Source organism: Nuphar pumila, chromosome 2 (genome assembly GCF_984573655.1).
Source record: "Nuphar pumila chromosome 2, dmNupPumi1.hap1.1, whole genome shotgun sequence".
NCBI lineage: Eukaryota > Viridiplantae > Streptophyta > Magnoliopsida > Nymphaeales > Nymphaeaceae > Nuphar > Nuphar pumila.
Window position 1 is genome coordinate 17579332 of NC_143250.1, and position 18107 is coordinate 17597438.

Genomic DNA, 18107 nt, shown 5'->3' on the forward strand with positions numbered 1-18107 from the left:
AGCACTTGAGAATTGAAGTTAAATTACTAACATTAGATCAGGGTGTACCTTCAACCGTAATTCTTGACTTATGACCTCCAAATCTCTGACAGGGTCAACAGTGTCATCAACATGAATAATATCTGGATCTTCAAATCCTCCTGCAGATGCGAAGTCAAAATTTATTCCATGTCATTTCATATTGAAAGAGATATAGGGAAAGGATGCCACATTAAATAGACAGAACATGCATACACCAAGCCGACGATGTAATAGAGGTCCTTTTGTTTTCAAAGTTGACAAAAAAAAAAGAACAGAACAGATGGGCCTGATACCATGGAGTACCTGTGTGACTAACAACCAGAATTTTTTGGGAGAGAGAGAGAGAGAAAGATTCCATAAGTACAACATAAAAGATAGGATAAAATATATAGACAATCTTTCTGTAGAGCTTATCAACCCTTGCCTCATAAAAATCTATGAATTAAAACTGAAAATATAAAGAAACAGAACAAATTGCTATAACACTTACTCAAAACATGAAAAATGCCATCAACTGCACGGATATGAGAGAGAAAACTGTTGCCTAAACCTTGCCCTTGATGAGCACCACGTACAAGTCCAGCTATGTCATGAATTTCCAAGAATGCAGACACCTGCTCTCAGTTTAAATTTAATTGTGAAAAAATAAAAAGTGGAAATCCGGGAACAAACATGCTGGAATTATTCTTTTAGGAACCTTAAAAAGTTACCCGTTCAAACACAATAATAGATGAAATCAGGGAACAAACATGTTGGAGTTATTCTTTAGGAATCTTAAACAGTTTAACTCACATACAAACATAATAATAGGAGAAATTGTTAACTAAAATGCACCAAAATTTTGCTGGTAATTGTAAATCATGAAACAAAGCTCACTAAATCACTAGCATCTTGAACAGTTACTGCAGCATTTTGGTTTTAGCTACCACACAGCAAGAATGAAATACAACGCAAAGCAAGATCCACTTTACTTCTGCTAGACTTGGAAGATCACAATATATAGCAAGAATAAGTGCTTCTGTGACAATACAATTTCATAAGAAACAATTTCCAAGGCTTCTCCAGATTTGGAAATATCCACTTGGTTTCCATACCAAGGCTCAAATCAATCAAGTCTGTTGTGTCTACCAATTTTGCCATATCCCCATTTCTTTTGAGTCTGGGATCCCATGTGTTTGCATCCCCCTCTTTCCTTCCTGTTAGAATGATTCAATTCATTCAATATAAATCCGAAATCAGAAAAAGTGTCTGCTCTGACTTTTTACCCATTTCAACTCTATCAGTCCAGTGTTTGGATCAATCAAAACCATAAATGATTCTCATTGGTGTGTCTGCAATTAAACACAATAGCTATATCCCACATATATTTGCCTCTCTTCCACGCATTTTTCCTGCTCGATTTGAAATAGTGGAATGGTCAATATTCTTCTTTTTTCTTATCTTTATGAATAAAATCAAATCAAAGGAATGCATAATCTCATTATGATTTGGATTGCAATCTTAGGTCAGATCCATATAACAAAATAAACTAGCTTAGATATAACTATAATAAGCTAAGATCCTAGCAACTCCCCGAACTCATAGACATCACTATTTTATGTTATGTTAGTTGAGCCTGAGTAGCTTGGTAATTGGAGCATCATATTTGTAATGTGATGGACAGTGTCAGTGGCTATTGGTTCAATTATGATAGTCGGCTTTTTGTTATCGATTTTCTATCCATGATTGCTAATGTAATCTTGAGATCAAGGAATAGTGAAAAGACACTTTCCGTTTTTATTCCAAATCTCAGATTTCTGATCTATTATGTCAATGTCACGGGAACTTACATTCCAATAAAAGGGGTAGTAAATCAAGTAATATATAGTAAATGGATCAGTTTGGAAATCAATGAATTGCTAATCATAGAATATTATTCCTGACAAACTTGAACCTAAAATAGCAAAGGTTCAGACAGTCTTGCCCCCTGTCGCTGAAAGAAGTAGAGAATTTGATCTGGACTTTGATCCCATTCACGAATCGCAAATAGATCAGCAATGATATCTGCTCTTTCTTCCCCCTCTTTCTATTCTTTTCGTTTTTCAGTATCAAAGTAATTAGGGATAGAAAATAAATATAAGGAAAAGTACTACTCTTAGAATAAGAGTATCAATTGGTATTTGATACATTGAGTGCTTGGTAATGTTGGTGAATTAGATGAGGATACAAATAGATAGATATTTGAACCCTCAGTAAACAAAGGCATACATAGCATTTCCAATGCTACACCTTGAACCACTCAGTCATCTCTCTACATAACCTTATTAATTATGACCCAAAACCAAGTGAACTGTGAGTCGCTCATATTATTGAGTACAGGTACCACCATTATCATATCAAGCATTTCGTCAAAGAACGATCTTGCTTCAAGTTTTGAGGGATAAAAAATAAAAACATACTCATCCTTGTCAAGATGGCACTCCCATCTTATTGATATTTCATTTCTACTAGATTAAACCAACTGGTTGGAATGAAGCAACTGATGGATTCTATACTATGATTACACAGGAATCACATAATCCTTTCCAGTTTCATTTTAGATTTTTCAGCAACCCGTCCCGTGAACTATGGATCTATTACAATTGATGAATCCTCCCATGGATTTTAATTCTATAATCTTATGGTGTCTACACCCTATGCACACAAAATGGATAATTATCCTTAAAATGTTTTTATCAAGGAGTGCTTATTCTTTTTTTATTATTATAATGAAATAAAACGTTTTTGGGTTATTATGGGCTGGGTTACTGTTTATTAATATTAGTATTAGAATCTGTAGAAAATTTTCTTTGATTATTGCATTTTGATTAAAAAGCTAAACATCTTGTTCATTGGTACACTACTAAATTGGAATTGAAAATCCAACCATATTCAAATATTTCCTTATTGATCTCAAAAGGACCAAGTAAAAGATCCACATTTACAATTTGCCATTAGTTTTTTATGTCATTTCATTTCATACAATTTCTTTGTAGTGGGATCATTTATCCAAGATATAGACATAGTTTGCAATCCATTTTGTAATTCATTTCATTACTCCTTGTTGGTAACTCTTCGTCTATCCGGGACAGGGTAGGCAGCCCACATACATGAAGAAAAGAAGAAGGGGGCGGGGGGGTGTCCTTGTCTGTCAGAATACTACAAGTGGGTCCTGCAGAAACCTAGAGGAAAAAGCCTAAGGAAAGGATGGGCTTTGGAAAAGTGATGGTTGACTTTTGACTATGTGCTTTTTTTATAATTATAGAAGGGGAAGGAGTTTGTTCGCCTTTGGAAACTCCTTATTCATTCCTAGAGCTTGGGGTCATAATAGCCTGAACATGGAGGGTGAGCATCGTTGATGCAGGCGGCTCCTGCATTCTTTAATCCAAATGGCATCGCATTAAAACGATATAGACCAAGAGGGGTTCTGAAAGTGGTATGGATATTGGCTCTGAATATACGGAACCTTTACAAAAAATCTGTCATAGGGATACTCCAGTTTACTCTCGTGTAGTGTGCCCTAATGTACTACTATTAATGGAAAACTACACAAAATCAGACTACAAAAGAGCTACAAAAAAATTAATGTATCCCCTGTCCCTTTTGTTATGTCCACGTGATAGCCAAAAATAATCGACCAACCATGAAAATGAAGATCCTTACACAAATATCAAGAAAGTAAAAGAATATGACCTAAATCAAACCTAAAAATACCACACCGTTAGGGTTCCCTCTGTATATTTAATCATCGCCAAGCACCAAAAAATCCATATCCAAAACTAAAGCAATTCATTCCACCCAAGATTGCACCAAGTTCATTCCTTCACATACTTAAAAACATGTGTTTAAGATAGTGAAAAATAACTTCTTTTGTTATACTTTCAAAGGTCCATAAAGTCAACTAAAATTCTATGTTGAATTGTCATAAACAACCCACCAGTCAAAAAATGTAATGAGCTATTTCCAGTTATCGTAGCAAACACAAAGCTATTAGTACAGGAGTTTAGCATCCAATAGCATCTAACCAAGCAAAAGCACTCAACCTAGATTAAAAATGGATGGCTAACCAAACCACTATTTGGACCTAGAGTTTTGTCGTATATAAGGGAATCATGGAGTTAACAAATAAATAAAAAAAGTCACCAATAAGCTATGTCACCTGGGTACGGATGCGGGTATGGAGGGTACGACATGACAATTCCAAAAAAATTGTTGGTACAGGGACACTATATATATATATATATATATATATATATATACACAAAATAAAGTAAATATAATATATTATATATCTAAAATATATATTATATACTAAAAATATGCTGAAAATATAATATATAATATAATATAGGACATGCAAAATGGTGTGTCCGGTACCCGTACCCATGTCAACACGGTTACACACCTAAAGTGGTGTGTCCTGGTAACATAGCCAGTAAGGAAAACATTGTATGAGTAGGTCGCAAGAGGATTTACTCGACTCTAGAAAATCCACACAGAGTTCCCTTGCAACCATGAAACAAACAACAATTGAGGACATGTTTGGAATGGTGGCCACAAAGTAAGGGCACTTTCGAGTCTTCGACAGTTCGCCTTTAGGGTACGTTTGTGTGTCATGGAAAATGGGTGTTTTCCGCGGAAAACGCATTGACGGGTGTGTGTTCCCGCAGGGTCCACAATGATGAATCAAACTGCAAAAAAGGTCATTTCCGCGAAAAACCTTCAATGGGTGTGCCAAAATACATGATGCCTCTGGGTTTAACGCAGAAATTGTTCCGGGGAGGGGGGGGTCCGACTCCGTTTCCGCGACAGGTATTTCCACGAAAGGAGGTGCCGCGGCACCCCCTTAGTAACAAGCTCCTCATACTTGATGACTTCCAAGGAAAAGGATACAACTTTAGTAGCAACTTTATACAAGTTAGCAAAATCAACACGCAATTACTTGAAGATTGCAACAAGTTCTGACTTTTATCCTTAGTGTCATAAAAAAATATGGTTATGGAATAACCATCAGTTGCATAGAGAATTTCTCTTGACAGTTTATGATAATGCCAAAGACATACCATGACAATGTGCAATATATGATTGAAAGACACAATACATGTTTCCAATACCCCCACCAACACTAAACAATCTCTATCAAAGCATAATGAATTGTGCATCATTTCTTTGGCTGAGAAGACGCATTGAGTGGCATCTATGTTACATGGACACCTCACCTAAGTTGAAATGTCAGTATCGGACACTTCCTGACACCGACAATGACACTCCTAGACACGGCACTGACACACCATTTTTTAAATTAGAAGTGTCCAAAATGGGGCCCCGCCCCGCCTCACCCAGTTTGGATCGGGGATGGAGGACATGAAAAGGGGATGGAGGTTAAAATCAAAATCCGTGCGGGGATGGACTTACGTTTTCCCCTGCCCCGCCTTGCCCCACCCCGCCTCATCCCCAATCCCCGTTAGTAAACTTTCCTCACCTTCTTTAAGGATGGCAGTGAATCGAGGGAAAAGGGGGTCTCGCCCCGCCTTGCCCCGTTTGGACCGGGGATGGAGGACATGGAATGGGGATGAAGGTGAGGATAGAGGTTAAAATCAAAACATGTGCGGGGATGGAGGGCAGAATTTTGAGACGGAGCGGGGTGGAGACCTTGTCCCCCACCCCCGCCCCGGTCCACTGCCATCCCTATCAACACTTTAAATTGTGTTTGGACACGCCGTGTCCAAGGAGTGTCCATACAAGTGTCCAGTTTCTTGCATAAAATACAAGGGTGTCCAGCTTTATGGACATTTGTTAAATAAGTGTCAATTAATCTAGAGTGTGGAAGATACTTACCTGGGAAGTATCCATCGCGCATTAACACTCCCATTAGTCTTGATGATTTGTTTGTGACCTTTTGTACTTACAATCTTACATGCATAAAACTGTAAATTGTCAAGGATTAAATTACAAATGGGAAGGGAATGTGTATTTTATATTTTATGGTTTTGTTTGCATAATTTTTTAAATCTCTGTTCATCTCTATAATATATATGTGTTTCTTTCATCCTTGTAAAAAATCATGGGACTAATGCCTTCTTTCCATTTTTAACACTATTCTTCTACACAAGTATGGCTTCTACTCCTAACTCTCAATCCCATGGTTCTGCAGCTCATTTATGCTCTAATCACGTTGCCGCCTAGATGGAATCACAAACCAAAATCCACACGTATTACATTCTTGCAAGCAGCAAATAGGCACCTTTGTTGCATGTGCTAAACCAGAGAAAGTAAAATACAATGAAATAAATGACAATAAACTTATATATGACAACCGGTAAAAATAGCAAAATATGAACCTTTTTGAGAATTATGAATATCAAAATCATAGATTAACATATACTTCCAGCAGTCTAAGCTAAACGCATTCGAGAATGCAAGTGGCCCATACATGCAAATTAATATCCAAAGAAACAAGAAACTAAAAAGTATATCTCAAATACTAATATGTAGTGTGCATATGTGTAAAAACACAATTTGCAAATTTATATGTGCATGCATTCTCAATATCTAAGCAAAGTGAGGATAGTTGTGATTAAAGAATCATGGACTTTACAAGTTTTTGAAAATGATATCCTACTCCAACATGATATTTGTAAAACTTTGAAGCCCTTTTTTACATAAGATCCAGCTTTGAATAACACAATTATATTGCATACAACAATAGGGAAAAAATACCTCACTTTTTGGCTTGTACAACTGACAAAGCCATTCAAACCGCTGATCAGGAATGTTAATTCTTGCCTCATTTGGTTCTATTGTACAAAAAGGAAAATTCTCCGCAGGTATTGACAACTTTGTAAGAGTGTTGAACAGTGTGGACTTGCCAACATTTGGCAAACCAACCTACCAAGAAAACCGCACACACTTAGTTATAAGAGGAAAACAGGAAAAAATGATGAAAAGAAAAAGAAAACACATTTTATATTGAACTAGTTTTTATTCTGAACTACAATGCCCTAGATTGACAATATAGATGTTCTAAGATACTGAAAGCCCAATTTCTGATAAATAATGCAATGCAAATAAAATTAAAATGCACTAAACAAATATTTTATCTTCCTCTTCAAAACAACTAACTGAATAAAAAGTAACAATGCCGACAGCAACACAGCATAAGTTCGCCTTACAAAGCAAAAGACAGTACCCTCAAAGGCATAAACAATGCTCCACTATGCTATAGAAATTAAGGTAATCAAACCTCAAAGAAAATAGCTAATGAGTCGTCAACTATAAATAAGGAAAAATAGCTAAAAATGGACGAAGTAAACAAGAAGCATAACTTTGCGATCTGACTTCTGAATGAAGTGATTTTTTATCCATTATACATCTATCTTCAGAGACTTGACATTTCTTTTAATTCTGTTTCAAGATTATACTAGTTCCAAAAGCCAAGCCATAGAATGAAGATAAGCAATTGGAAATATCATTCTCATATTGTACATATTTAAAACATTTCCAAGAGAGCATGATGCATCAAATAGAAGACATTTCATGGTTATGTTCCATTAATACACTATGTCATAACAAAGATAGCGAGCCCACTTAGTTGCTCAAGGAATATTTCTACTGCCATGATTGATTAAAAACTAGTGTTTTTAAAAAATAGAATCTCTCTCCTGAATCAACACAACATGATACCAACAAAGACACCAGAGTTTCAAAAATTTGTTTTAATCTGAGTTGCATTTCAAAAAATTGTTGTAGAAAACAACTTCGACATTGAAACCACGACCTGCTTGCACAACTCCACTCATGTAAAAGCTTGTCAAGATGCAAGATCGGTTCATATAAAGTACATCTTGTATACACTGAAAGGATACCAAAGATTGAGGTTGAAAGAATAATTGACCAAAGACCAAAAAGTGAAACATGTGAATAATCCTCAATCGCATCAGGGGCAATCATCCCCAATCAATATAAAAGTAAAAAATCATGGAAGCACAAAAGGTTGTTCATACCATATTTACCAGAGAGGGAATCAAAAACAGGAAACAGAACGAGAATCAGAATCGGGAAGCGGTCATTCAAAATTTTTAGAGGATTCAGGAAGCGGGAAGCAGGAAGCAAATAAGAAGCGGTAAGGGGAATATTATAGGAAGTGGTATATGAAATTGTAAGAAATACTAATAAAATGATGGATTCAAGAAACAAAAATTTAAGAAAAAGTTTTTGGAGGATGAGCGAGGTATATTAATGAGTAATTAAGAAAGGATGTTTACAATCTGCAACTATGTCATCTTATTACAAAAAATAACTAAATCACCTAAGAGAATAATAACAAATTTAAAAACAACTTAATAAGTGTATTTTAGAGTTTGGATACAAAACAATAAAATGATAAAAAATAAGTGTGCAACAATTAATGCATAACTTATCACATATATTACAATTCTAAGGAACTTCAACTAAATCTAACAATATAAGCCACCCATTATATGATACTTAATAAAAAAGTTATGCCGAGGTGGATAATGTTATATAAATCCATACCTATAAACCAATATCCAATGTCAATCCAAAGAAGAACATCCCTACTTTTGAAAGAACATAGCAAAAAGACATAAATATAATTACTTTTGAAATGATTTACAGGAGAAAAAAGGGTATGCATAGAAAAAGGTTACTTTCTTATGCCCTTAAAGTTTTCAATTTAGCACATGCAAAATAGTTTACCTAAGTTTTAGGAATTAGAATTCCTATATACGAAGAATTGAAAATCTTCAATTCGGGATTTGAAATTCTTATACCCAAGAATTAAAATTCCTAGGTAAGGGAGGAAATAGAGCTCCCAATCATGGGAATCCCAACGCTCATGGCTGAGATTTGGGATTCCCATAGTTGGGAATTGGAATACCCATCAGATGGGAAGCGAAATTCCCATATGATGGGAAGTGTGAATCCTTTGTCTGGGAATCGTGATTCCTATGGCCAAAAAGTGTGATTCCGAACAGCTTTCTGGGAATCGTGATTCCTATGGCCAAGAAGTGTGATTCTGATCCGCTTTCTGGGAATTGTGATTCCTATGTAGTAAGAGTGCTTCAGGTAACTATGGTACATACATCAACAAAATCAAAAGGTACAATGAAAATTAGTATAACCAAAGAAATTAAGGCTATGACCCTGAAGAGTTATTTGCAAGGAATTGGTAGAAATGCTTTGAGAGGAAAGAAAAAGAAATGATTTGGAGGGACTTGGGATTCCTGTTTCTGTTTGGGGAAGGGGAGTACAGGTATTGCACTTTTTTTGGATTCTCTATTTTGTTCGGGAAATTAGTGAGAGAAATGAAGAATGTATCTGTATAAAGTAAAAGATTCCAAAAATAATTGGTGTGAAATTTTAAGAGAATCTGAATTTTTAGTCAAAGAAGAAATTGGCAATTATCTCCACTTCGTGAAGGTGCCCAAAATGAGGGAAATGAAGAGATAAGTGTGGCACCTTCAATGCAAATCTTTTGTTTCCTTCAATTATGAAGGTATCAAAATGAGAATACTTGATTTTCAAAAAACATTCCAACTCTTTCCAACTGTTCCCAATATACACTTCACAAAGAGGCCTTAAAGAAACAATACTTAAAAAAGAAAAAGAAAAAGCACCTTACATCATTTTGTTTTCATAAGAGATATTTCAGTGCATCACTTGGACATCAAATCACAGGCTGGTGGTTCTATATAGTAAACAGAACGATTATATGAACAACCACAACATAAGTACATGAATAATTTGATGAAACGGAAGCACAAGCATAACCAAAAAATATCATTAAGATAACTACATACTCAACACATACATGAATTGTTGGTTCACCGATGCTATCCTATTCTAAACGAAACATATAACTAAGACTCAACCCAATTGCATCATGATTCAGGCCACAAAATTCTCCAACTGACCAGGCAAGCTAAGTCTTTCACAAGCTGACCTGACTCTAGGTGGCTGCAATGGAAACAATTGAAAATTGGTTCAGTTCAAGGCATCAGGAGTTCAGGATTCCACCATGTTCATTAAACAAAGCATGTCTATCCAATTTGATTGAACCTAACATAAGCTCAGCCAACTCTTATAGGATACCACAGACTACGTGAAACCAAGCAACAACAGTCAAAACTCAACCTCATCAATCCTCTTATCTGATGCCAATACCCAGCACACATTCAAGTCCAAGATTGACCATGTACCTCCTCAAAACCCAAATCAAAATGTAGAAAGGACACAAAAATATGCAAAAAAGAAAAGGCTAAATGTCTCCAACTATTGAATTAAAAGAAGACACCATGGTTATTCTCTTGAAAATTGAGTTGGAGAAAGGAATCCCCTTTTTGTGTAGGCACCGTGCAAAAGGTAGCATGTAATTGAAATACAATGCTCCTGTGTCTGAAGAGCCATTAATCGAACCTCAAACCCAAAAGACACGAGAAAAGCAACAAATAAAAAAATCCTAAAAACTAAAAACCAAATAAAAAGGAGAAGTAAAGTGGCATGATGGTTTTTCTGTTGGCTCAACGCAGCAGAGAGGATACTATAACAAAAAATGCCCATTGATGACTAGAAGGAGCCATTAGCATCTTACAATCACACAAAAGACGAATGGAAAAAAAAAGAAGAGAGGGAGGAAATTTTGAAACAATAGAATGGCTGTAATTAACATGACCAATAGGATATTAACCTATCTTCAAAATCACATCCAATTTAGCAAGAATCCCACGAGAAGGGTGGGAGAGAAAAAAAATGCCACCATAGACCACTAAACTAAAATTGTCGAAATAACAGTCCATTCCAAATTTTGAAAACTAGTTTAGATACAGAGCACTAGTTAAACTATATCATTTGCCGAGTTAATTCATCTTGCTAGTCAGCCGAACACAACAAACTAAACACTGAACTAAACCACCATAAGTCGTGGAATTGATTCCAGTTTTAAAATATAACAAAAAATCTGCTAACATATCGGAATGGCATGATTTTTCTTATGAAATTTTCTTGATGAACTACAAAATTTTGCAAAAAAATGGATAAAACTCATCAGAAAAATGTAATAAATATATCACAAATAATGTGCAGTTTAACAAAACTATGAACACAACAACTGAAATTATTCACCAAAATAACTTCTCTTCCATCCCGGCGCATGGCACTATAACTCCAACAAGCACAACAAACTCGATATCAAACAATCACTAGTCCACCAAATAAATCATAAGACATCCTAAGATTCTAACCAAATATAAATCATTTCGTACCATACAAATTCATCGAAACAAAAAATTCTTATAGGAACGGAAACTTACGATACCAATCTTGAGGTGAGACGAGAACCTGCCGAGGATCGGCCGCACCGCTGGAGCATCCTTCGTCTTTGCTGGCTTCGGCGGCATTTCTCGACAACTAGGGTTTTACCTCTCTCTCTTTCTCTCTCTCCTCCCCAAAGTCCAAAGTCCAAACCATCAGAAGACTACTCTTGCCGGTATTTATAGGCAACCCTAGAGCCGCTAGCAGGTATGCATACAGCATATTCCCGCGTCGCCCTTACGCTGCTGCATCGCCCTCGCCTTGACAGCTATATTGCTGTGAAGGACCCAGCAGTGCAGCTATCGTGCTCGGCTCTGACAACGTCGGACCATCTGAGACGAGCGACCGTAGGGGTGCCAAGGGGTTGGATCTGGTTCAGACCCAGGTAGGCACAAACCTGGATTTGACTTTGAACTACTGGTATCGGATTCAGACCTGGGTCCAATCGGATCTACCAAAATAAAAATCGTACCCAGGTGCTATAAGGATTACATGAACCAGACCCAGTAAAATAATATTTTTTAACTTTTTACCTTAAAAAATCATGGATCTTAATTGGAACTCCGGTGGGAACCCAGTCTGGTATGACATTTCACGAACCATACCCAGCTTCAAATACTAATCGGATCCTTCAGGTCTGACCTGGATCCTAATCGGCTTCCTTCTTTGTCCCCAAACCCTGACCTTATAAGGTTTGGTACAGATCGGGTTGGAGTCAAACTTGACCCACTGACACACCTACGAGCGAGAGTCCATTGGTACTCATGGTCCTTATGTACTGTTCATGGTAACCGCTACTGTCAACTGGTCAGGTATGACCCCGAATCTAGCCTGGACCAGATCAGCTAGGGCTGCAGTTCTGTTATAATGAACATGTTCGATTAGCTGTTCGGATTGGATCATAGGGTCAGCAACAATATATGGACCTGAGTATGGTCTATGAATTCCTCTACCGAGACTGTTTTAGAATTGGATTTGAATTAAGATATGCTCTCTCTCAATGTAATATGTAATAATTAAATTTTCATCAGGTTTGGTTTGTGATATATATATATATATATATATATATATATAGAGAGAGAGAGAGAGAGGAGTAGGTGTTCCCATTTTTTTGTGTCTACCGCTTGCTTATTTTTTCTAAAATCTTACCATACAGATGTGATTTAATTTTGTGGGAATCGACTCAAGTTAGGATTTTATAAGATTAAAAAATCAATGGTCTACAATTTTAAAAAATAACCAATGCTTAAAAAATTATTTTTTCTCAGAAAAACATGATTCAAGTGTGGTTTTAGTAAATTGATTAGGGTCAGATTTTTAAAAAACAACCTGAAAACCCCTATCCAAGCTCCACAGGCATGCGGTAGGCACATAAAGGTAGCAGCACCTACCTTTTTGCTATATATGTACATATCAAAACCCACTTTTATGCAAGGACTGGACCCAGTCCCATCACCTCAAAGTCTTTCTTGAGTTTGAATTCATAACTGTCAAGTACAGGCCTGACCTGTTGACAGAACTCAAATAAGTTAGACATGGTTTGGGTCGTTTATGACATCGTGTCCACCTCTCAATGAGTTTGTTCTAGTCTCAATCGTGGCCTAATTTGATCTCTTAGGGCATGTTTGAAAGTGAGAAACAAACTCATAATAAAAGAAAATTATTTTTATGAGAAGTTTTGATATGATAATTTTTCTAAAATAAACATTTTTCACTTGTTTGTGTGCATGAAAAAAACTCTCCCGCAGTGGTGGATCACTCTGGGAGTCACTCCTCCCTCTCGATCACGATGAACCGACCGGGGTGTCGAGAGGTTCTCTACATTTTTTTCTCCCTCTCTCGCCCCCCAATGGGACCCCTCTGATCTCCCCTATCCTTCTGTCCTATCGATCTTCTCTTGCTTCCTACTTTTACCCTCTGGTCTTGAACCAGGTGTTTGATGGTGCCCTGAACTATCGATTCCCACAAGAATGAGGGATCTTGGGAATTTGACGGCTAAATGGGTGTGATTTGTTTGGAGGGAGAGGGAGAGGGAGAGGGTGAGGGTGAGGGTTCGTAGTAGGGGATTTTGATAGTGGAGCACTATGACCCTAACCGCTTGCAACGGCATTTGTCTGAGCTGATCACTGAACTTATGAAGAGACACCCTCCATCTGTCTCCTTAAAGTCGTCGTTCATCTCCCCCAATGATTACCACTGCTTCCCTGAGAGTGACAGACTGGGAGCCAAGGTCGAGGAGGAGGCGGGTGCAATCTTGCACTCGCCCTACCCCACGATCCCTCCTGGCTTGAGCATGATGACGTTGCTCAAGTCGCTTATCTTCCTCTCAAATATGCTGGTAAGGTTCGTACCTCTACTTTGTTCATCTCTCTCTCTCGAGTGAATGTTTGATGATGGTGTTGGTGAGATGGTGGGTGGTGGGGAGTGAACCTCACCATTTTCTCCTGGTAGACTCTATCTAACCTCTCAAGGAATGTTTCCTATAAAAAAAGTGTATTGTTTAGAAAATACTCTTTGAGAAAAGTCTCTTTCGTTTGGAATAATTAGAAAAAATGCACAAATTTTTCATTATGTATCACTTTTCCTATATTTTTCTCATGTTGGAAGCAAGAAAAACTCTCATAGGAAAAAAAAAAAATTTATGAGAAGTTTTGATATGATAATTTTTTTAAAATGAAATTGTTTCACTTGTTTGGGTAGCATGAGAAAAATAAAATAAAAAATCTTAAAAAAAAACAAAAGAGAAGAGGGTGGTGGTGGAGCTTCTCCCACACGGTTTTTTGGAGGTGGGTGATGGTGATGGGTGGTGGTGGTGGTGGTGGTGGTAGAGCTTCTCTGGCTCAGTTTTTCGGGAGGTGGGTAATGGGTGGTGGTGGTGATTGTGATAGTGAAATGATGGGTTGTGAGATGGTTGGTGGGGGAGTGTAAATCACCATTTTCTCTTAGTAAGAAACATTCTTCCACCCCCTGTAAAGAAATGTATCCTATCAAAAAGTGTGCTTTTTAGAAAAACACTATCAACCAAAAAGTCTCTCTTATTTGGAAAGTCAGCAAAAATGTACGATTTTTCTACTTTATATCACGTTTCCTACATCTTTTTCACTTTCAAAAGTGCCCTTAGTGGGATCACGTAGAGTCCCTTCAGTACCATGTATGTGGAAAATGAGCATATGTTGTTCTTATGCAAAAAATGCAAACATGGATCAGGTTAAACACAATTATGACCAAACTCAACCACATTTGTTCAATGATTCCAAACTGGATCTGACTATGCAAACCATATTTTCCAAACCAGCCAGTGTTTGGGTATGCACTATCAAGATCTGACATTATCCCATTGGATCAAGTTTGGGACTAGATTGTATCTCCATTTGATTTGCATCACTAGTAATTAAACCAATATGTTGAGTCCAATATCCACTTCATGGGGCACTTATTTGAGTTGACAATATTAGTCAAAATTTTATGATTTCTTAAGGAAAGAAGATCCAAACCTCGTGGATTTAATCTTAATCAGCATCCATACACTACATAGATCCAACTTGGGCTGTCGAGTCTGATTTTCTTCCATCCCCAAATCCAAATCTCATTTAAAGTGGAGAAGAGCGTCTAGTTTGTTTCAAGTGCTCAGAAGGAATGTGCCTTCCTATTAAACATTGAACTCCTCCTCCACTAGCATGGCCAAATACTTCACTTCCACATAGAGAGAGGTCACATTGGGAAAATGTGTTTTAAGAGAACCCCCTCTACTTGACTTCTTATCATTATTCTTCTTGGCTTGGGTATGCTGTTATATCTTGTTGGTCTCTAAATCTGATATGGATTCAGAGTAAGGACAACCATATAAATTCACCAAGGTAAGTCTCCGGAGATCTTGGGTTTCTTGCCTATTTGCCTCTATCATTTTCTATTCCTATTTCTTGGCCTTCTTTCTTCATCTTTATTCTCCATCATCATTTATTGATTCTTGATATGGATCATTAGAGGCCCAGTGGGATGCCACCTAAGAGAAGGATGATACCATGCCAACATCATTCACATCTCTCTCTCCTTTCCTTGAGTTTTCCAACGCGAAGGAGCTGGAGGAGTATAGAAGACCTAAAAGCAAAAAAATGCTAAGATGAGCCTCGTTTAATTTTAAGAGACCTAAAAATAGAAAATGCTTAGAAAGGCCTAGTCTAATTTTGGGAGGGTTGTTTATGAGCCTTGAAAGATGAAAGGGTTGTTTGAGGTTATCAATATGGGTTTCTCTTTTCTATACATAGGCATGTAATCCCTCCTTTTGAGGGTATGTCATTGAAGTGAATCATGTTCCCTCAACTAAGCTCTCACTCCCTCAATCCATCGTGCTCCCTCTTTCTATAACATGTCACTCTTTCTTTCATTTCCCCCCTTTATATGTTTCTCCTACTGCTATCTTCTCTAGAATCTTCAGTCATAGAGCACCTTCTAGAGATCCATACATACTTGGCTCAAGCCTGGGAATCACCCTAACCCTAAGTCTAGCCCAAAAATTTTCAAACTTGGCCAAGTTTTGTTTGTTGTTAATAGCATAATTTCATTAGACTTGCGTAAGCCATATCTACCAAACTGTATGGAATCTGGGGCTAAAATTTAAATTCTAGACTCTTCCCCTTGCCTTTTGTTGATCCCTAAAATTTCATAATTTTTTTATAACTCAGTAAAGTAGAATTAATTTTCTATTCAACCCTCAGAGCTAAATCATATACTAGAACCAATAAACCCCAAAAACCCTATATCTCCCCAACCCCATAGATTTTGGACAAGAATTTTGGTTAGGGTCTATTTCCACGTGTATAGAACCTACCTTTAAAATTTTATATTTTTCTATAAAGCCATTTGGGAGAACCATATTTTATTTCTAGGTATGTCAGAACCAAATAGAATCTGACCTACCTACCCAAGTTTATTGAGCCTAAGCCACCTAACCCGGGCCTGCGCATATTAGTTTTTGCTGATATTTCATCCTGTTAAAAGCGTCTTCCCAATCTTATTCTCTTTTATTAGATTTATTGTTCTTTAAATTTCCATCTAACTTATTTTTGGTGATATTTCTTATTGTGCCTACTTCTTAGTTTGGGTTTCTGGTTCATATTTTTGTATTAGAAAGTAGATTTGAATATTCCTTTTTATTCTAGATATATGGACATTATTTTGAATATTTTATTTAGTTTGGTTATCACTTCCTTTGGATCACATCACATACAAGTATATGCTAAAGGGGTTTGCATCAATATTAATTTCATATTCACTTGAATTCTTGTTCCTTGAATCCTTGATTCTTATTTAGCTATCAGTTGTCTAAGTTTTGGCAACCCTAATGTATTCCTTTTTCACCATGAATAAAACAAATGTCAAATCATAATAGTGGAGAGGTGTCATGATAGCACAAGTGGGCCCCAAAATTTCCCACCATGTACCATTATTTATGTGTAAATTCATTTATACCTTTCTCCCATGAAAAGCTTTTATATAAGATGAGTTTACAAGATTTTTTATAAATAAAAAATGATTGTATGGTCCTTATAAAATGGTGCATTCTTCGAAATGCCTCACAATTTGTCAAAATCCTTTTCATGTTTTTATTCTCGACATTTATTGGACATTTTTACCCTTCACATAAGCAAACCTACTGAGGTTGTCGCGATATATAGGTACATCATCCGAAGTTCACAACCTCTCAATAAAAAGAAGATTAGCATGAACATTTTGTAGATCTGATGATATTCACAAAAACAAATTTGTGAACCTAACTAACTTAAGGGTTCTACCCTTCAGCACCAAGGTAATTAGATCACCATTGAGTTTATTTTGCCTAAGGACTAAGTTCAAGCAACCAACTCCAATCGGTTTGTGTGGACTGTACCAACAACTTGGAGGATTCGACACATTCCAACCTAAATTGTCAAACCCTGGCCAACCCTGCATCACCCAAACCTTCAGCAAGCCTTAACATACTTGGACCAAGTCTTATAAGTCTTTAGAACCCCATCCTTAAGCATTTCGCAAGCGTGGACCCCCCCCCCCTAAAACCAAGTTTGTCTAGAACTTATTTTCTAAAGGAGTTGAGACTTATCTGAATTATTTCTCCCAATTTACAAAGCCTTTGACCTTGAAATTTGATCCGTACATTTGTCAAGGCGTCTAAATTAATCTTCTAATTTGTAGGATTTTTTTGTCACACCATTTAAGCATACCAGATTTTTTACCAAACCCTATCAAACCTAGCCTATTACTTTATTTTGATTTTGATCCAAACTCAAACCTAACCCAACCTGCCTAGGCCCTAAACCTTGAACCTAGGACCATCGGGATGCATCACTATTGTGATGGATTTCTTTATTAAAAGAAATATTGTTAAGAACATGAACTCTACTCTTGCGACTGGGAGGGTGTTGCGTGTTCTCCCCCGAAGATGCATTGTTTGCTATAGTGCATGTTCGGGGGGTCCGAATGAGCGCCACATATATAAGCATGTGAGGCTTGTATCCCCGTGTGTGTTGGCATCACTTAGCATCAAAGTTTGGTGCGATTGCAAAGACTTAAGTACCGTTTTTTGTTATTCTCGCCATGAAACGATAATTTGAGAAAAGGACAAAAATGCCCTTTATCCAAAAAAGGGAAATGATGGTTCAACATGCAGCAATACCCTACAAATGTGCACTACAATGTTGTAACCTTCAATCCTCCCGACCAATTTTTCTGGAACGATAGCT

At 36.9% G+C, this 18107-nt stretch overlaps 1 protein-coding gene across 4 annotated transcripts in view; it reads right to left on the minus strand.

Moving 5' to 3' along the window:
* Positions 1 to 11533, minus strand: part of LOC149844912 (GTP binding protein) — a 71669-nt gene extending 60136 nt beyond the window's left edge. For 2 of the 4 annotated variants that reach the window (XM_089995364.1, XM_089995365.1), the window contains exons 1-4: positions 11370 to 11526; positions 6760 to 6927; positions 512 to 635; positions 49 to 140 (exon numbers count right to left, since the gene is read on the minus strand). In XM_089995364.1, coding sequence (XP_089851490.1) covers positions 49 to 140; positions 512 to 635; positions 6760 to 6927; positions 11370 to 11456 — 471 coding nt within the window. In that variant the 5' untranslated portion in view covers positions 11457 to 11526. Of the gene's footprint in view, positions 1 to 48; positions 141 to 511; positions 636 to 6759; positions 6928 to 11369 lie in introns of all 4 variants that reach the window. The other 2 variants (XR_016430151.1, XM_089995363.1) reach the window with 2 other exon arrangements.
* Between the last annotated feature and the right edge of the window lie 6574 nt (positions 11534 to 18107).